General features: G+C 55.0%; 1 protein-coding gene across 4 annotated transcripts in view; it reads right to left on the minus strand.

Annotated features, from left to right (window-relative positions):
- PC (pyruvate carboxylase) overlaps positions 1–20,598 on the minus strand; it is a 55,797-nt gene that overhangs the window by 16,951 nt on the left and 18,248 nt on the right. For 3 of the 4 annotated variants that reach the window (XM_032956027.2, XM_076067657.1, XM_032956028.2), the window contains exons 2-12: positions 14,837–14,996; positions 12,347–12,531; positions 8,151–8,316; positions 7,337–7,482; positions 6,950–7,067; positions 6,477–6,628; positions 5,633–5,751; positions 5,211–5,373; positions 4,551–4,733; positions 1,865–2,009; positions 1,399–1,488 (exon numbers count right to left, since the gene is read on the minus strand). In XM_032956027.2, coding sequence (XP_032811918.2) covers positions 1,399–1,488; positions 1,865–2,009; positions 4,551–4,733; positions 5,211–5,373; positions 5,633–5,751; positions 6,477–6,628; positions 6,950–7,067; positions 7,337–7,482; positions 8,151–8,316; positions 12,347–12,531; positions 14,837–14,996 — 1,627 coding nt within the window. The remainder of the gene's footprint in view (positions 1–1,398; positions 1,489–1,864; positions 2,010–4,550; positions 4,734–5,210; positions 5,374–5,632; positions 5,752–6,476; positions 6,629–6,949; positions 7,068–7,336; positions 7,483–8,150; positions 8,317–12,346; positions 12,532–14,836; positions 14,997–20,598) is intronic. The other variant, XM_076067656.1, reaches the window with a different exon arrangement.

A 20,598-nucleotide genomic window follows, 5' to 3' on the forward strand; every position in this document is an offset into this window, starting at 1 on the left:
GTTGGGGTAACCTGCGCACAAATAGGGGAATGCTCAACTACCCCTGAACAGAGATAGAAGGTACAATCGGCTGAGCTGCAGGCAGGTGAGTGCGAAGTGAACTAGACGCAGGGTTTCAGCCAGGTCTGTGTGGGTCGGCGACCCAGAATATAATTACGCACCCAGCACACCACATCCACAATGCCTCTCGCTGTAGCCGTGCCTACTCGCCGCATGCCACGTACTCGAGTCTACCAGTAAGCCTGTAATTATCTGGCGAGAAATTAAGCCCTGCGTGGATGTATGAACTCCCCTGTGCATAGGGAGGGAACACAGTCAACTCATCCACGAACATGAACCTGACTACGCACGCGAGTCGTAGGGCGATCCATCGTGCATGGCCATGCATCAGGGGTGTAACGATGCATCGACCGAGCAACGGAAAGTGATTCCTACGCTCAGGATACACGTCGAATCGTGCGTGGGAATCGATCGTATACGTTGTACGCAGGTCAGTTCGCGCGAGCCCCCTTAGAGCCACTTTGTCATGCTGCAATGCATCACAGTATAAATAAAACAACCGTTTCTTGAATTGAATCACGACGCCGATCGGTGAATAATTAATAATCCCGCAAGGGGAGGCGCATGGCTGCAGGACTCGCTTGCAGGTCGCAGCCAGCCGACGAGCACAGACGAGCGGCTCATTATCTACAACTTCACATAACGCGGGGTCGCTGTGCTGGGGTTTGCTGTGCGCTCTCCGTGGTCAGCTGGGTTTGTGCCTCCACAGGCCTGCGGTGGCACAGTCGCACGCTTATCACCTCAACGTTGCATTATGTTCGCTTCAATTACGTCCGTGGGGAAATGCTACGATCCTCATCGTGTAGGTCCAGAGCCGCTCACATTTGAGCGGTTTTAAAGATTTACAAAAGTGTGATTGCTTCTCTTTGCTTCACTTTGTTCGTCACGAACAAGCAAGGTGAACAACGGGAGTTCAAATACTCCCCATTTGGCATCACGAATGCGTTCCTTATGTACGGAAATACCCCCCAGCTTGCATCACGAATGCGGTCCTGAAAGGTGCGATGACGAATATCAAAATTACGCAAATCAAACCAATTTACAGGGTAGGTGGTGGTGGAGGCGAAGGCTGAGAGGCGACGGATACGAGAAAGGACGGACGGTGGTGATGCTGTCAGTGACGTGAGCTTGGGGTTGAGAATAATAAAGTGACAATGTAGTGCGTTAAATCGCGAAATGCCGAATGAGTATGATGACGATGCTGATGGCATGCACAGATCGTGTCATTATACAACGTAAATAAGAACAAGCAGAGTCACAAAGGAGAGGGGGCCCAGTCGGTCCATCTAGCTCGCCCGGCTGTGAGCAGCAGATCGATTGTGGAAGCGAATCCATTACCAAGAGGGACGTCCGGCACCACGGGATCGACGTCGGTGACCTTGGCCTTGACTGGAAGCGGGGTCATGGCTCCATTCACCATCACGTGACCTGGGGGGGGGAGGGGGGGGGGGCGGCACAACGCCCGATTGTTCCGACATCTCCAACCAAAAACCGAAGAGCCGGCAACGTCATAAGTCGCGCTGTTCCTTCACTGCTTTATTTACGCGAGCGGCAACTTCCAAAAGTTGCCGAGGAGCAGGCCGGGACTCCGACGTCAGCGCCCTGGCCACACACTTATTGTTTGCGTTGTGAACTACGGCGGTGGATGTGCGCCACTTGGGGGGGGGGGGGGGCTTTGGGGCAGGCGGCAGCGCCGTTGGCGCGTGTCCCTCCCCTGCTCAGATCCTGGGGTTCGGATCTGGGCTTCGGCCGCCCGCGACAGAAACCAAGGCTGTGTGCCACCGTGCGCACGCCCGAGGCCTACCCAGGTAGTAGAGCAGCTTCTGGGCACGGTTCTGGCCGGGCTTGAGGTTGAAGAGCTCCGGGTTCTCGTCGATGAACTGCGTGTCCACGGTGCCGTACACGAACTGGGAGTTGTTGAGGACATTCTGCAGGAAGGGGATGTTGGTCTGCACACGGACAAGGACAGCGGTCGCCACGTTAGGCAGACTAGACTTTGTTGTACTCTTTAGGATGTTGAGCTACACACCGTGTGAAAGACGCTGATGTAGTTTTTGCAACAAAATTGCAGTCAAGGTTCGTGTCTTAATACAGGACGGGGTGGGAAAGTCCAAAGCCTGACCACTAGTCCGGATGGGCCGCACCAAGGAACTCACAGTAAGGCTGTGCCCCTCCTGTACACAAATCGATCCTCGTGCACGCGTGTTATTAGCACAGCGCGCTAACCTTTACTCATCTACACCCACACACAATCGTCAATACCACAATTACAAGGGCGTCCCTCCTGCGACCTCCATCAGGGGGCTTGCCCCACGCATGCCTCAGCAGCGCTTCCCAGGGTGACGCGTGCACGCATGGTGCGTCATGGGAGCGTGCGTGTCAGGATCCTGTCGCTTCACGAAGAAAGGAGCCGAGTGTCGCTTCACTCGCAGGAGCGGGCGAGTGAGCGGGCAGCTGGGCAGGTGGCGGCCCCGCACCATCCATTGACATTGACGATCCCCATGGACTAACCACGGCTCCCGGCGGCGCTGGTATTTGCAATATTTCTAGATTTAAAGCTTTCGTGACTGCTAGGATCCATACTCTTTGGTTCTATTGGGTAAAGTCACTTAGGTGAAAATAAAATAACAAAAAATCACGACGTTTCGGCCACAACACAAGCGGCCTTCATCAGGTGAAGGGACGAGCCTGTCTGGAGGACAGCGCTGGAGTGGAAGAAGCCACGCTTAGATCACGACATTTAAGCTGTGTGAGAAGAAGAAAAAGACCACGCGCTTTGACAAAGGAATTAGCATATTTGCAATATTTCTTTTTTAAGAAACGGGAAAGCGCTGGAGAACGACGCTAATTTGCCACAAGATCCAGAGCCAGTAATCCCATTACCGAAAGTCACGGTCTCTAGAGTGGAGAGCGTAGGATCAAGCCCCCGTGCAAACCGCCCCAACGCATCCCACCACCCCCGCCACCCCCGCCTCGCTCACAGCCCCAGCGCGGACGGGAGGGCGGGGTGAGCGTTCATTTGCCGAGACGCTGGGAGCGCGCGCACGCTGTCCGCCACGCCATCTCCCTCCTCCGCCGTGCACCACGTGATTACGGCCGCTCGCCCGGCCCGTCGCACGCTCGGACGCTTCGCATCCTCGCCGCCGCCGAGCGACAGAGGGAGAAGTGAATCAACGGCGAAGCAAAAAAAACACGTAAAAGGAACGATCGCGGAATGCGGGTTCATCCGTGCCCGGCCACCGGTGGATTCGAGGAGCGGTGGCTCCGGTGTCCCCTTGCCGGCGCCACGGCGCGTTTCTGCGAGAGAGCGCGCGCGAGCGCAGCGCTGGGGGCACCGCGCTGCACGTGAACGCGTGTCGCGCGTGCAGGGAGCCGGCGGGAGGCACCGCCAACGCATCCTCAGTGCCTTCGCCGTGCCCCGCGTGACCAGAGCAACTCGAGCGCAAGTAACCAGCACCGCACCTGTCCCTGCTCTGCACGCTCTCAATGTAATTCCCAGCACGCCTATCGTCATGCTTGTTTGTGCACTTTTCGTGTTTTTGTTCTATTTCCTTCTCCGACGTCCTTGTTTGTGATCCATCTGCCAGAGCTGGTAATGAAAAATAAAAGATGAACTTGGACGCCGTCGCACGCCGCAGAGTGGCGATTGGGAACTGCGCGTGCGTTGCTGGGGGAACGGCACACACGGCCGCACGTGTTTACCGTAGGCAGGAGACTTACGTCTCATTTATCTCCGCAAAAGGATTGGCCACCTCACAAGAGTCTGCCAAGCCCTGCTGGGAGTCACGGATTAGACGCAGGTGTCCAATCCGTCGAGCGCACGGCGCAACAACGTTTAGGCAATTCGCCTAAACGAAAGTTTAGGCGAATTGCCCGATGCTGGAAGTATTTACCAGCGAAACGTCGTACTCAAACTGTAAATGTGGATTAACTCTTCAACACACCGGTGGGCTGAAGTAGTGAATTATTTGTCTTTTGTCAACGTGACACTTTTTTTGCTGGTTGGCCGTGTCGGGTGGTGGAGGGTTACGACACATTTATAAATAAACGCGATCTAACCCAAAAAAACCTTTATTATGAAAGTGTCATTGCAAGAACAAAAAAAAAAATCAAGCTACAGATTAATTATTAAGATTGATCAGCGCGGACGCGCGGGATCGGCGAGTTCGGCCGCGCGTGTAAACCGGCGTGCGGCGCCGTGCGTCAGAGCACGTCCGCGCGGGGTCACACAGGTCGCACGGGCCGCAATCCGTCTCCAGCGTCCGGCGCCTGCGTCTCAATCTCGGTTACTGCCGCCGCGTCCGCCGCGCGAGCGTGCGGCCACGCGGAGCTCCGACAGCGAGCGCCGTTTCCGCGCTCACGAACTGCGCCCCCCCCCCCCCCTCTCGCTCCACTCGGAACGAACCCCCCCCCCCCCCCCCCCGTGGGAATTCCGCGGAAGCTCTTTCCGCTCCTTCCGCCAGGAAAAACCGTGGGGTCGCTCGCCTCACCTTGACCCCGCGGATGCGGAACTCGGCCAGAGCGCGGCTCATCTTCTTGGCGGCGGACGGCTGGTCCTTGCCCTGCGCGATCACCTTCACCAGCAGCGAGTCGTAGTGCGGCGAGATGACGGCGCCCTGGAACGCCGACGCGCTGTCCAGCCGGATCCCCATGCCCTCGCCGCTGCGGAACACCTGCACGCGAGGCGGCAGCGTCGTGGCGACCGGCAAAGCCGACGTCAATTCCCGGCCGCGGCTGACATCGGGGGCGAGTGACCCGTGAACTGGTTCTGGGCGCGCTCCCCACCCCTTCGCCAACCCGCACTCGCCAGCGCGGTGAAGTATGATCAACCCACCCCCGTGACTGATAACGGTGTTCGAGGGAGTCCTTCATCCAGCAGTGGACTGAAAAAGAGTTCTTAACCGCTATTCAATTACAGTTCGCAAGTGCCTCTACCTGCTACTACACAATAATAGATTTGAAAACTGCAAAAGGCGCACGCGGAAGTGCACGATGACGGCGGTGCTGAGAAACAGGAGAGGGGGACGGATTGAACATCAGTAGACGCAAGCCAGAGACGCCCCACGCTGACCGTGAACAAACGTAATTGGGCTTGGTGCCAAACGCGTCGCTAGAAGAAACCGGTGAGCCGGCCCGCGAGCGGCACGCACCTCGATGCGGCCGGTGTCCGGCTGGAACCCGCGCGCCGGGTCCTCGGTGGTGACGCGGCACTGGATGGCGCAGCCGTTGATGCGGATAGTGTCCTGGTGCAGGCCTAGGCTGGGAAGGCTGCGCCCCTCCGCGATGTGGATCTGCGAGTGCACCAGGTCCACGCTGCCGGTGGACAAGTGACGACAATGACAGTAGCAGAGGTTGGCTGGCGCAGAGGAGTGTCGGGCAAGGTCAACGGGCCTCGGAGGTGGTGTGTGGGAAAAGTAAGACGGAATGGCGGGTGGATGCGAATCATTGACGCGAATAATCGATTTTTGCACACACAGTTTCATGCGTGCGTCTCGAGCAGAGGACTCGATTGTAATCGACAGATCGCAACGTCTCGAGTGACGATGGCCGTGGCAGAGGTGGTCGTCCTCACCCGGTGATCTGCTCCGTCACCGTGTGCTCCACTTGCAGCCGAGAGTTCACCTCGATGAAATAGTGGCGGCCGCTCTTGTCCAGCAGGAACTCCACGGTGCCCGCGTTCTCGTAGCCGACCTGCGTTGCGGGACCAGAAGACAGGACGCGTCACGTGACGACCGACGCCAAGCACCACAACAACACGAATCACCACAACCACCGCAACAACCGTCGTCAAGGCCGTCGCCATCGACACCGACGCGCGATCGCTCACGCGCGCGCGCGTCGCTGCAGCCACCGACACACGACTCAAACGCTGCCACGCGGCCAGCGCCAAGCCCTGCCGCGACCCTTGACACGACAGCAGACGGGCGTGAGTCACGACTCGTAGGGGGCTACTCTGGGATCCCAGGTAACGTCCGCGGTCAACTTCGTCCCACTTCGAAGCGGCCACGAACACGCCGGTCCCACTCGATCCCTATCCCCGTGCGAGTAAACACACGCACTTACACCCATTACACACACGACAATCGCCGTTCACCACGAAGTGGCGGTGGCGTCACCACAGCGCTTACGCCAGGCTACGTGCACTTTAAGGCCACGTGGAGTGTCGAAACACCCGCTGGGAGGAGGTCACGGGACAGACCCAGGTGCCATGGGTCGACTGACTGAGATGACTTGCAGATGCACCACCTGTGCCCCCCTACTGTGCCAACTCGCTGTGTTTTTACCGCCTGGTGCTCCGCTCGTTGCGAGCGTCGCTCCTTTGCCCTCTGTTACACCTGCACACACGCAAGTAAACACACGCACACTGCAGCGTCGCCAAAGGGGGCGGCTTGCGCATCGCTCGCCCGCCTGCCCACCTGCTTAGCCAGCTTGACGGCGTCGTTGGTGAGATGCTCGCGCATGGACGGGTCGAGGTTGGCGCCCGGCGCGATCTCCACCACCTTCTGATGGCGACGCTGGATGGAGCAGTCGCGCTCGTAAAGATGCACCACGTTGCCGTACTTGTCGCCTGTCCCGCGGCAGGGAGGCGGAAGCCGGCAAACGTACGATCATCGTCATCACCTAATTACTATAGTACATAGACAGTGAACCAGTGGTGCGCCCAGCCACCGAGAGTGCAATATACTTATATAGTATGTCTTAATCACGTCCAATTTAACATTTCGGAAAAATCTCAAAAATGGTCTGTGGCAAAAACATGGCCTTTTGCCCCCCTCCTCCTTCATGGTGCCCCTCTGCAGCAGCCCAGCTGCCCCGCAAAATGGATTCGTTCCCCCCCCCCCTCTAAAATCTCCACCGTGGGCCGCAGCGTCGCTCGGCGGCACCTTACCCAGAATCTGCACCTCGATGTGCCGCGGCTTCTCGATGTACTTCTCAATGAACAGCGAGCCATTGCCAAACGCAGCCAGCGCCTCCGAATACGCCCTCTGGAACGACTCCTCTAACTCCTGCGTTGGTCAGTGTGGGAGGGAAGGGAGGGAGGGGGGAAGGGGAGGGGAGGGAGGGAGCATCACAGTCGATAATATCATCCACCGTGGAGATGAAGCGATGGCGTTGACTCGTGCGTGGGTGCTGGGTGGATTCCTGCATTGCAGGACCATGGGGGATGGTGGCGACTTGGGGTGGACTTCGTCCAGCAATGGACCGATTGTGGCTGCTGCTGATGAATCCACACTGCATTGTCATTGAGGACGGTTTTCGGGCGAGCGGAACTTGCCTCGTAGCTGCGGACGACGCGCATGCCACGGCCGCCGCCCCCGAACGCCGCCTTGAAGATGATGGGGAAGCCGTAGGTCTCGCAGAAGTGGCGCGCCTCCACCAACGAGACGACGGGCTCCTCCGTTCCCGGCACCACGGGCACGCCTGCGCCACCACGTGGTCGCACACGGGGAGTTACGGGGCGAGCGGGAAAAAGGGCACGGTGTCGGGGTAGCGGGGGTCCGCGTGCCGGAGAGTACAAATTGTGCGGCCAAGTGGGTGAGATGTATAAAGTCCGCGCTTACCGCACGTCGCTGGCTCTGGTCGCCGGGTTCACGGCGCAGCGTGCTGGCAGCTGTGCTATGAACCCGGCTCTGTTAATATCAATGGGCAGTGATATCTGGGTGGGTGCGTGGGTAGGTGGATGGATGGATGAGCGGGTGGGCAGGGAAGTTCGTGAGCGAGCGGCTGGGCGGATCGCGGGTCCGTGAGTGAAAGGCTGCCACCTTGTGGGGAGCAGCGGTGAGCGCGCTGCGCTACGAAGCCGGCTCGATTCCCGCTCACGGCCAAACCAGTGGCGCATATCTGAACCGGTCCTGATCCTCCCCTACGTCGGACACGGCCTCAAACGAGTACCTGGTGCGGTGCGTAAGCATGGGGAGACAAAGGCGGCCGGGGCGCGATGCTGGCCACCCATCCCCTCATGTGCCGTGCCGTCCTTCACTGCTGCTACTTGCAACAGCACTTACCCCAACAGTCCGTGAAGGCCACACGGGGGATCTTTGTTGTCATCCCACGGTGGGGATGACAAGAACGCCCGCTCGCTCGCTCACCTGCGCTGATGGCGATGGCGCGGGCCTCCACCTTGTCGCCCATCTGCCGCACCACCTCGGGGCTGGGCCCAATGAAGCGGATGTCGGCGTCGAGGCAAGCTTGCGCGAAGTCGGATCGCTCCGACAGGAACCCATAGCCGGGGTGGATCGCGTCCACGGCGTTTTCCTGCAGACACGGCGACGGCCGGCGGAGCGGCGCGCCGGCGTGAGCGGCGATATCGATATAATCGGCGTATCGCGAGACTGCTTTGGGAAAATTTGATTTCGCAGACAATTTTCGCGAAATCACGTTCCAATAACCTTGTACTTGCGATTATATATTTGGTGGTGTCGTTTTTTGCACTCTGCCATACTTCTCGTGAGAATAAAGATCACTTTAGAAGTTCTTTTAATGCAGTTCACTCAACATGAGACTGCCATACGTTCCTCATCATTTGTTACAATGCATGCGCGCGACGTCGGTTACATGCGACATCAATTATTTAATTAACTTTCACAAGAGTCTAATGGTGAGCTATTTCTTTTTCCGTCGTTCCACAAATATAAGTCAGAAAATTAGATTTTTTTTTTAAAGTAAGACTTACGATATTTTGCAAAGCGGACGATCATGTTATTAATTTATCGCGGATCTTATATCTAACGATGCACCGTAGTATCGCCCCATCACGGCAACCACAGTAACGTCGGGCATGCCCCCACCGCGCGGCCAGCAAGTCAACGGGTAACGCGTCGGGGAGTAGAGGTTCATCGCAATACGATCGCTGAGGGCTCCTACGACTCGCCTGCAATGCTTTAGGGATTTATCTCGTTTTTTGAGACATGCGCACCGACCTCTACTCGTCGCAAACAACTCACGGGGAACGAGTGTTTGTCGACTTTGATTCGAATTTCAGCCGTGCTCCATTGCGCGCTCGTTAAATTACCTCCGTGACTCGAGTCCTAAATCGCTTTGAGCAGAACTCGCAGAGTTCCGTGGGGGGGAAAAAAAAAATCTCGACAGCATTCTCCTCGCTATGACCGTTGACTTTAGCAGCCGGGGTGGGTTGGGGGGGGGGGGTCGTGGACCACGCCTCTGCTCCAGCGCTGCGGACTCGAGGGTCAGTGGGGGTGACGCAGGTTTGGGAAATGCCCGAGAAGTGCTGGAGGCAGCAGTTGCGCAAGCGGGTTCATGAACCTATCTTTGTTGTCCTTTGAATGTTATCCCTTTGTACTTGTAGTTTTTTTTGGTCCGGGTGCTCGCTCGGGTTTACTCCAAACGCAGATTTTTAGCGTCTGAACGCGAGCACATCTCAGGACTCTTGAATAAAGTTTTTTTTTTTAAACTGCATGAGTGTATAGAAAGATATTTTTGAATAAAATCTAAATATGCAAAACAAGCAAAAATATAACCACCTTCACCATTAACACCATCCCATAAGAGAGATATATGCGTGAAAAGTTAATGCGGCGTTTCAGGCAATGCCCCTTCTTCAGTAGAGAGGGCAGCCAGATTGACTGGATATGGGAGCCAGCACTTTACAGTGGGGTGTGTTAAAATTGATAGTTAAACTCGAAAAAAGTTGACAAATGTGGAACAAAAGTAGAATTCACACATGGGGTTTGAATAAATGAATACAAAAGTGAACAGGTCAGACGTCTCATTTACAGGATCGTGAATAAATACTTTGAGGCCCTCGATAAATGAATGAAGACATTATTTGTATTGTTATTTGTGGTATCACAGAGGGTTGTCTCATGAAAGTGGAAAACCCACAGAGGCTGCAGAAATGTCTCTGTGAGATGGAGAATGATTTACAGGTTGGCATCAATCATTGCCGGTGCAGCCTCATGCCACTGGCAGGGCCCTACCACAGTTGGCTGGATGCACCAATGTCACGACAACAACAACCACCGCCATCACCAGGGCAGTTCCATAAACTGGGCTACCTCACAACCAACATTTCATAATCATCTCAATAAAACAATACCGAATGGGAGGTGTCACTTTGAAGGGGATGAGCTATAGCTTTTGAAGATAAGGCTCAGTTATGGAACAAGTCACGAAACTGAATGCGCCATCACTATCCCAGCATGCATGGCAAGGTCAGTTCGTCCGAGTACCATTTGCATCACCCCAAAACCACCAGCGTCATAGCCATGCCCCAGCGAACTATGTCGGTGCCATAACGAGCGATATCGGTATAGGAGCCGATGGTATCGGTGTCATAAGCAGCGACTTTGGAGACGTGTAATCAGGGACACAAAAACATAATTTCACGTAATTGTCGGCAGAGATCACAATAACAAAGAGCGACTGGTGCCAAGTGGGGAGAAGTGACGAGCAGATGCCTGCGAGATTGAGGCGGTGGGGGGGGGAGACGCATCCCGAGGACGGATGGCGAACATGTGGGATGGTGGATTCTGCGGGCGGGCGTAGGGAGGCACATGACCCAGAGGCAGAGCAGCGGTGAGCAGGAGAGACAGGATCAAGGAGGGTATGGCCAGCGTTGGTCTCGGGCAGCAGGTCGAGGGGGCAAAGTGGAGAATGAGGGTGAGGAGCAGCGCCACCGACCCCGTGTACATGGGACCAGGCGACAAGAAGATCAAAACAACAGCATGATGGGTGAAATTAATGGACGTCTGTTTTTGCTTTACAAGACCCTGCGGAGCTACGCGCGGTCGGAGCCTGCCGTGGACCTAACCAGGGATGCGTTTCGGAGATTTGGGATTCATATGAATATCGGGAACACACAAAGCGAAAAACAAACAATGCAACATGCCAAAAATTAGCAAGAAAATTTCCCTTCAAATTACTAAATTGAGGTTACACACAGCACCCACAATGCCCTCTGCTGCAACAACTTTGCAGGATCATTCCTGAAAGAGTCATTAAAGACTCGGTGAGGATTTCCCTGGGCAAGCAAGCGTAATTGTAATGAATAAATAAACAACATCCGTGACTAGCTATGATAACGAGCTACTAAAACAGCAGGGTGTGAAAATATCAAATCGCTTTCTCAAGGGGCCTTAGCCGAGATTACCCATGACCACCGTTACCGCGCACACACGTGTGTGTGTGTGTGGAGAGCGGCGGTGCAACGGTTAGCATAGTGCGCTACAAACCCGGTGACCAGAGTTCGATTCCCGCGCACGACCAATAACAGTGGAGAATATTTAAACTGGTCCTGGGCCTCCCCCCTAGGTCGACAGGGTCTCAAATGAGTACCTGGTGCAGGGTTTAAAAATCGCCACGAAGGACAACAGGCGTGCGGGCGTGGTGCTGGCCACCCACCCCCTCGTGTGCCGTGCCGGCCTTCGTAGGTGCTCGCTAACAGCACTTGCCCCAACAGTCTGTTACAGGCTATACCGGGGGTCTTTGTCATTGTGCGGCTCGGCTGTTTACCGAGGCCGTGCCTTTCATTCGACCGATATCGCCTTTCAATTGCGTTACCCAAGCTAGCTCCACTTATGATTTAATCTGCTCCAGACCAAGCGAGCTAAGCGGAGGGAGCCCTCTCCGTTGCTCTTCATACACAGAGATGTTTACCACAATCGCATCACGATATCATAAAACAAACAGGGCCTGTAAACAGCAGCTCTAGGGTCTCTCAAACGTAATTCATAAAACAAATGTGGCACAAAGGCGGACACTCTGGCACAGAAAGTCCCAGAGTCAACAAGAGGGTCCTGTTCCCCACTCCCACCCCACGTAAACAAATACCAGAAATTTTCTTTATACAGGAGCGTCTCACGAAGCCTCAAGACTCGTTTTCATGAGGGTCCTACATACATTAGGCGGTTTGGCTGAGTCCATTAACGTATGCACGTATGTTGAACTTCTTTCACGCCGTACGTAGCCAACCGTGCTGATCGGAGGTGCGGGAGATTTGGCTACATGAGGGAGGAATCCAGAACACCGAGACAAAATCCGCCATGTATACAGGGCCACCTGAAGGTCAACGCAGAGAGGGTTCGTGACCTCGGGCTCCACTGCTAGGTGCTGACCCAGCAGCCTAGTGGGGCGCTCAGGGCTGTAAAGGGGGAGGAGATTGGCACCACCTCGCAACTCACGAGAGCAGGAACTCACTTTGACACCGACGGAAACTAACGGAAATCGGAGCAAAAAGACCAAACCCACATAAATCAACAGAAAAGAAAATAAGATTTCTCGTAACAGACATTCGCTTCAGCTCGCGCCGGCGACCACGACCTCTGACCTGCGCCACGCGGATGATGTCGGGGATGTGCAGGTAGGCGGCGACGGGCGCCAGGCCCTTGCCGATGAGGTAGGCCTCGTCCGCTTTCTGCCGGTGGACCTGCCCGTTGTCCTGCTCCGAGTACACCGCCACCGTGCGGATGCCGAGCTCCGTGCACGCGCGGAACACTCGCGTCGCGATCTCCCCTAGCGCCACGATGCAAACAAAACACAAAGCCAGCGGGGACGATCGTCGCCCGTTAACCTCCACCAGCGGCCCCCTCCCTCCGCTTCCACGTCCGAGTCTCGACTTGTAACGCCAAATGTGGGGATGAGCGTGTCTCTCTCTCCCCGTGGCCGCAGCGGCATTTTCTCCGGGTCCTCCGGTTTTCCCCTCCACATTTAGAATCAACGTCACCACGCGTTCAGGGTACTTGGCTGCTATACATTTCCACGTGATGATGATAAGCCAATTTGTTGAGCAATAATTTGTTATCATCAGGTCGCTTCCGAAAAAGAGCTATATAGCTCAGTGGGCCTTACCTGGTAAAATACAAAATTGTTTAGTTTATGAGCGACTTTATTATTTTATTGTCGATAAGCTTGTCGACCCAGGAAAGCCTCACCGAGTCTCAAGCAGGGTCTTGCCAAGTTTTCGCAGTACGGGGGGCAACGCTACTGCTGCTGCTGCTGCCGCCGCTGCTGCTGCTGCTGCTGCCGTGTGTAATCCCAAACGAGTAATTTTCAGGGGTTTTTTTTCAACATCGGGATGTTTGGCCAAGACCAGTCACCGTGTGTGCTTTATTTAGCTTGACCGTGCGATGACTTCTCAGACACGCTCATATGCATCGGCAGCCTCGACTAATTTAAACTCGATTATGACTACATGCGCGACTGCTGCAGCTAGAGAGTACATTCTATATGAGCCGATGGTGTGCACCATTTAATTATTTACCTTTGTTGTTTATTGTCGTGTTCTGGCCATTGTATGAAAATCTACCGAGTTAGTTACAGATCTTCACACGCTCGTGTCAATGCGTGTTTGGCAAGTGTGCATGTGAAGTCACCCCCCCCCCCCCCCATGGACACCATTGCGATTGAGATGTTCCATCTCTGGGGGTTTTCATCAATGCAAGAAATGAAAGTGGACGGCAGCTAAAATAGTGGCGACGTACGGGCAGCGCCATGGCGTCGCACGTACGGTTTCCTACCTCGCTGTACGTGGTTACAATTCTAAGTGAAGCACAGGGTGATTGACGATAAGGCACTCACCTCCTCGCTCACCCCTGGGCGGTCAGCCTCACCCCCTTGTCACTCTTCTATTGCTACTACCTACCATAGTTACTGTTCCTGTGAACTTCACTCAAAGACTCCTCAACCCACGTAGATCGTTTCGTCTCATCCACCGCACTGCAGGTCGCAACAATATACTCACCGACTAACGCACCTACTAACTCACTCACCCACTCACCTACTCACCACACTGCAGGTCACAACAATACACTCACCGACTAACGCACCTACTAACTCACTCACCCACTCACCTACTCACCACACTGCAGGTCGCAACAATACACTCACCTACTAACCCACCTACTAACTCACTCACCCACTCACCTACTTACCACACTGCAGGTCACAGCAATACACTCACCGACTTACGCACCTACTAACTCACTCGCCCACTCACCTACTCACCACACTGCAGGTCACAACAATACACTCACTGACTAAGGCACCTACTAACTCACTCACCCACTCATCACACTGCAGGTCGCAACAATACACTCACCGACTAACGCACCTACTAACGCACCCACCCACCCACTCATCACACTGCAGGTCGCAACAATACACTCACCGACTAACGCACCTACTAACTCACTCAACCACTCACCTACTCACCACACTGCAGGTCACAACAATACACTCACCGACTAATGCACCTACTAACTCACTCACCCACTCACCTACTCACCACACTGCAGGTCACAACAATACACTCACTGACTTACGCACCTACTAACTCACTCACCCACTCACCACACTGCAGGTCACAACAATACACTCACCTACTAACCCACCTACTAACTCACTCACCCACTCACCCACTCACCACACTGCAGGTCACAACAATACACTCACTGACTAACGCACCTACTAACTCACTCACCCACTTACCCACTCACCACACTGCAGGTCACAACAATACACTCACCGACTAACCCAACTACTAACTCACCCACCCACTCACCACACTGCAGGTCACCTCACTTCTCTTTCTGCTTCTTCCCTCGCAATGAACCACTTTGGATTTCCCTCCCATTAGGGTCTCTTCTACCCCAAGCTCTTACAATAATAACCTTGCTCAACTCAAGAAAATGCATTACACTCCGTATCCATTGCAACTTTGCTAGTGCCGCTTGTTGCTGGCCACGTGACGTTTTGGCGGCCACGTTTAAACGTTAACATTTTTTTGATAACAAATCAGCGATGGAGCGCCGTCCCTCACCTCGGTTGGCGACGAGCACTTTCTTGATGGGCTTGTGGACGCTGTCGAGCGGCTCGCTGCTGTACTGCCGCGTCTGGCCCGGCACCCGGCACGCTGTGAGCCTCCGCAGGCACTGGCCACGCAGGCCGCCGCTCACCACTCCCAATTGAAGCATGGCTCCCTGCGGGACACGGCACGGTTGGGATCACGGCACGGTTGGGATCACGGCACGGTTGGGATCAGGACGCGCTTGGGATCAGGACACGGTCGGGATCGCGACACGGTCGAGAGGACGCGATTGGGATCAGGACGCGGTTGGGATCGCGACGTGCTTGGGATCAGGACGCGGGGTTTTGGAACAGTGTCCGGATACCCGGGCGCCAGGGGTCCGGGACGGACGCGAGGGATTACGTGGCAAGACGGGGGGTACTCGATGGAGGGAGGCCAGAAGGGAACGTGGCTGCAGTGGAGTTGTTGGAGATTTTGGCTGTGGCACGAACCACTCGCCCAGGGTGGGCGCAGGATGGGGGAGGGGGAGGGCCGATTGGCGATAACGGGCATTGGAGTGGTCTCCACGAGTCTGGCCACCAAGGGGAAGAGAAGACCTAAGTAGGAGCATGTGATGGTTGGAGGCTGTTCAAGCGGACCTTGCAGGTCGCGTGTCAACTGCGCAGCCGCTGCTGGCGGATCTGTTTGGGAGGGGGCATCGATGGATTCGGTCAACATGGCTTCTTGATCTCGATCAGTACAATTACAGTACAACGTGGATTCATACGACAACCGCATGTGATGGTGTCTCAACCCGCTGCACATAAACAGTGGACAAGTTTACTTTGAGCAGAGAAAGAAACAGGGCCGTAGACAGACCATACAAACAGAGGACTGGAGCCTGAAACTGAAAACAGGGTTAGGGTATCGACGGCATGGATGGTTTGGGGAAGGGAGCTCCTGACTATGAGGGCAGCAGAAGAGTTTGAGCGACCTCCCACTGTGCAAAAGTTGACTCGAGGTGAATGTAGTGAGATGAGAGGGGGAGAGACAGGATAACTCATGGAGGGGAGTAGAGTGAGTTGAGAGGGTGGAGGCAGGAGAGTGCACGGAGGGGAGTAGAGTGAGATGAGAGGGGAGAGGTTTGAGAGTGAGATGAGAGGGGAGGGGGTGGGTGGAGACAGGCGCTGCCGTACGCTTGCGCAGGAGCGCACAGAGGTTTTCTTTTTATCTCTGAGTGGATGTTTTGTCGAATCCATGGATGGATGTTGTTTTATTTTCTTTGACATCAATGCCACGGTGGGTGGCTCAACTTGGGTCAAAGCTTCGATCCTTCTGGCACCACAGTCGCGGAGATTAAGTATCGACCGTTGTTGGATCACACGCACAGCTCCCATCGTCTATATTATAAAAGGCAAAAGGGACCCGTTTTCACTCTCGCCTAAGTTTAACGGAACGACCTTTTTAATCTCCGTATATATAAAAGTACGATCTTTTTTTAATTAGATATAAAAAAGTACGATATTTTTCGACAAGTGAATCCTGCCTGTAATCTGAATCGTGTTACGAGACTGAGCGTGCATTCCGACCCCTCGCTAGAACACTGCAACCCTCTGCCCTGTTAGGGAACGGACCGTGGAAGAGGGCGCCGTAGAGCTACCTGTGAAATCTCCTCAAGCGATCGATCTCTGGTCGACACAAGCAGAGGGCACAACTTTCCCATCCGCTCTGCCACGGAGAGAGGAATGTTCATCACATGACGGTCACACGTAATATTTTTTTTTATTCTCATTGCTGGAATTTATCCAAATTAAGTGCACAATCAAAGTGAGTGTGATTTTGTGTGTGTGTGTGAACGTGCAGTGATTGGAGACCAGGCTGAGATCATCGACTCACGAGACTAGAGAACCTGGTGAGAAAAAAAAAGATCACAGGCGGCCGGCAACCTGGATTTAAACCCAGGTTCGGAGCGGTGCCGGCTCGGCACTCGGGCCGCCGAGCCGCCCGGCCACCGCCGATGAAAGCCCTCTTGACGCACGAGCGCCAATTAAAAAACTTGGTCAACACGTCCCCGGGGCACTGCGATGACGCGTAAAATCGCAACGTCACAGACGGGTTTTATTTTCCTTTCTGTACTCGAGTGTCGAGCCGCACGGCGTTCTCGCTCAGGAACACGCGGCATCGCAGCGGTCAACGCGAGCGTGCTTTAATGAACTCGCTGGGGGGGGCCGTGTGACGGGCGGAGAGCCCACGCGCGATCGCTGCGGGGTCACTGCGTGCCCCACCCCAGGGGTGCAAGACTCGCGCTCCGAGCTCGGCGCTCCGAGCTCGGCGCTCCGAGCTCGGCGCTCCGTGCTCAGCACTTTGGGGATTGTCAGAATGTAATGGGTGTGCATATGCCCCAAGCGACAAACAACTTGCATAATCGCGGCACAAACTCAAAACTACACAGAGAAACGTGACAAGAAACTACATGCTTCTTTATTTTTGAAAAACAAGCCTTGCTACCGATAGCAGTGGCGCTTATATAAGGATTGCCCCGCGTGTTGGGAAAATTATTGTGACTTTTAAACCTTGCGTTTTTTATTTTATAATTTCTTGATAGAGGCCAGGACAGGAGAGACTTGCACAGAGACCCAGAGACTTACATAGATACCCATAGCCTTACACAGAGACCCAGATACTTACATAGAGACCCATAGTCTTACACAGAGCATGATAGGCTTTCACAGGGACCCAGAGACTTACTTCGAGACCCATAGCCTTACTCGTTAGACTGATAGCTTTACACAGAGACCGAGAGACCTACATAGAGACCCATAGTTTTACACGGAGACCCAGAGACTTACATAGAGAGCCAATGACTTACTTAGAGACCATAGACATAAAGATCACAGACCGATATAGAGACCCATAGACAAGCATACAACACAATGTGGATTTATAGGCAGAGGAGAAGCAGAAGGGCTTGAGCCTGGACTTAAGGCAGTCTACAGCACGGACGGCTAGGGGAAGGGAGTTCCAGACTACGGGGGCACCAGAGAACACAAACGACCTTCCCATGAATGAAGGTTGACTTGGTAAAGCCTTGCCAGGGTCTGTCCTCTGTCAGGTCAGCCAGAACGCGACAAAGAGCTCAGCGGAATAACGCAAAGGGGAGCCACGCTGGGGCCCTCGGCTCCTCTTCAGCACCTGGACAGCGTCACGAGGGGCCGCCAGCCAGAACGCCGACAGTCGTGCTGCTATTTATATCACGCCATATACCGACGACCCGGTCCGTTTTCTAGCCCCGTTCAAAACGCTGATGTCAAACCGCAAGAGCTCGTGAGCATTATCGAGCACGGCTCACCCCCCCACCCCCCGCCCGCCCCCCCCCCCCCCAGGCTGCCAGACTCCCCCTGGACAAGTGGCTGCCTCTAAACGCCGAGATAAACAGCGGCGACTCGGCTCCGATGTTAAAGATGCGGAGCCAGGTGGGGGAGTCCAACCGGGACGCCGGTACGTCTCGGCGACGCGGTGGCACGCCGGGGCAATGGAGTCGGGGGGGGGGGTGCACAGCGAGGGAGCAACGCTCAGCCACAAGGGCAGGAGTCAAGAGAGGACGCGGCAGGCGGAACGGAGGTCGGTGGAGCCACCGCTGGTGGGACCTGCCCACGGCCCATTGGAGGGTGGGCACGTCACCCATTGGAGGGTGGGCACGCCACCTACGCGGAGACGGCCCCTGGGCATGGCCCGATGGCACGTGTCTCTCTCGCGCCTCATCCCGGCCCGAGGTCGTGAACCCATCGTGCCGTCCCGACGCCCGGCCCCCGTCCCTGCCCGCCCTCCCCCCCCCCCGTCGACGTCGCAAGCCCATCACTGCGGTGGTTATCGAGCGTGCAGGCGGTGCAATTGCACAGGGGAAACCCGCACCGGGGTCCGAGGGTCGGATGGGACCAGGTGCTCGGCTACGAAGAGAGGTTTACTGGACACGTGCGGAAACAAGCTCCGTAGCTCGTTGGATTCCTCCCGCAGTCTAAATAAAGATTCTGGTTCTGGTTAAATTGGACAGGGTGCGGTGGGGGCCCCATCTCATTCCCAGAGACTTTCACCTCAACAATCTGAGGACATTCTCCCGCAGCGTCCGACGCAGCCCTGCGGTCACCGCCAATGATATCTACAGCGGCATTCTTCGCCGAAGTGCCAATTGGATTGTGATTGCTTACAAGTGACGCAATTGCGACGTGAAGCCAGGTAAGGTGCGATGGCACCAGGAGGCAGCCGGGCTGGGCAGCCGTGCCCCGCAAACGGCGCACGTGCCCCGCTTTGCCAGCTTTTCCATTCATCAAGGGGTTATTAATAAATACACAGGGCGAGGTTACGGACTTTCTCCGATAGGATAACCCGGTAGGTTAATGAATTACCCGATCTGGACAAACGACCCCACAAGCAGCTTCCAGGTTATCATTCCGGACAAACAAATAGACAGGAAAATAAAAAAACATTTTCCAGTTTAACGGTCAGTAAGGAAAATAAAATCCCATCTAGTCCAACGACAGGGCAGCGCCAGGCCCGTATCGATTCTCCACCCCCCCAACCCCCGCACACCACGATTCGCTGCAAGGATCAATGCCCTTGTTCCTCTTTAGCTTCCGCCGTCTCATCCTACGTTCCTTTTCACAACGGCCTCCTCCTCGTCAAGCCCCCCCCAACCACCCCCCCCTAGAGTATCTCCATCCTGACGAGGTCGTCGTCGTCGTCGTCGCTCCCTCGCGGCGCCGGCCGTCCCCTCCGCTGCCGCCGCACGGCTCTGTCGGCGGTGTCCTACTGTCGGAATCGGAAGACGTTTCTCTTCTCGAAGTTACCTTCCGCGTCCCTGAATGTCCCTTTGTTAAGTGTACATGGTGCGCGTTTTAAATGTTGGCTACGTACGGTGCTGAAGAAGTTCAACGCACCGTACACAGCCAATGAACGACAGTGGCCTCCAGAGGCACCGGGGGGGGGGGGGGGGGGGGGTCACGTGATATCATTGAGTACAAGGTAAAGTATTCAAATCGAAAATTGGGCCATTGCACGTGCAACTCGCGACGTGTGTGACGACGCGACATTGGATAGCCATCGGCGAACGCGACATCGTCACACTCGCCGACAGCGGGAATATCGCGAGAGGAGGTGGGGGTGTCTATCCCGCGCTGCACAGCGGCGACGAGGTTAGATGCGCCAGCCCGCAACTCTCGCCAATCGCGTCTGGTGATCCCGGCAGCAATTGTTTCACGAGCCTCGCTCTGCTGATGAGGTCCAAGAGGTCAAAATCAGTCCACGGTTTATTTGCTTGCTTAAACAAGCGCTGTTGGATAACATTGATCTGGAATGGCAATAATAGACTGATAATAATAACTCAAAGCGTTTGTCAATAACACCATGGTCTTAAAAGTTAAAATATATTATATGCGATGTTTCAGGCAATGGGCCTTCTTCACGGCACAGGGCTGGTGGACTAAACGGGGTCTTTATATATGCGTGGAGTTAGAACACAGTGACGATGGCATGCTTATCATAACAGAACAGTCCGTTGTATCTACGCTAACTTGGTGATTACGCCATTGTTATTCTTTACTCGTGTTGCAACGGAGCTGATCGTGGGTCTTTCACTATGAACCCGGTGACCTGAGTTCAATTCCGGGGCACGGCTAACATCACTGACCAGTGCGGTGAAGTATAGTCAAACTACCTAGATGACGAGCAACGCGTGGGGGAAGGCCTTCGTCCAACAGTGGATTTGCAAAGGGCTGTAAATATACTTGCGGACAATGTAG

Source organism: Petromyzon marinus, chromosome 17, assembly GCF_048934315.1.
Source record: "Petromyzon marinus isolate PM22_M1 ecotype Great Lakes invasive population chromosome 17, UKy_Petmar_22M1.pri1.0, whole genome shotgun sequence".
NCBI classification, from domain to species: Eukaryota; Metazoa; Chordata; class Hyperoartia; order Petromyzontiformes; family Petromyzontidae; genus Petromyzon; species Petromyzon marinus.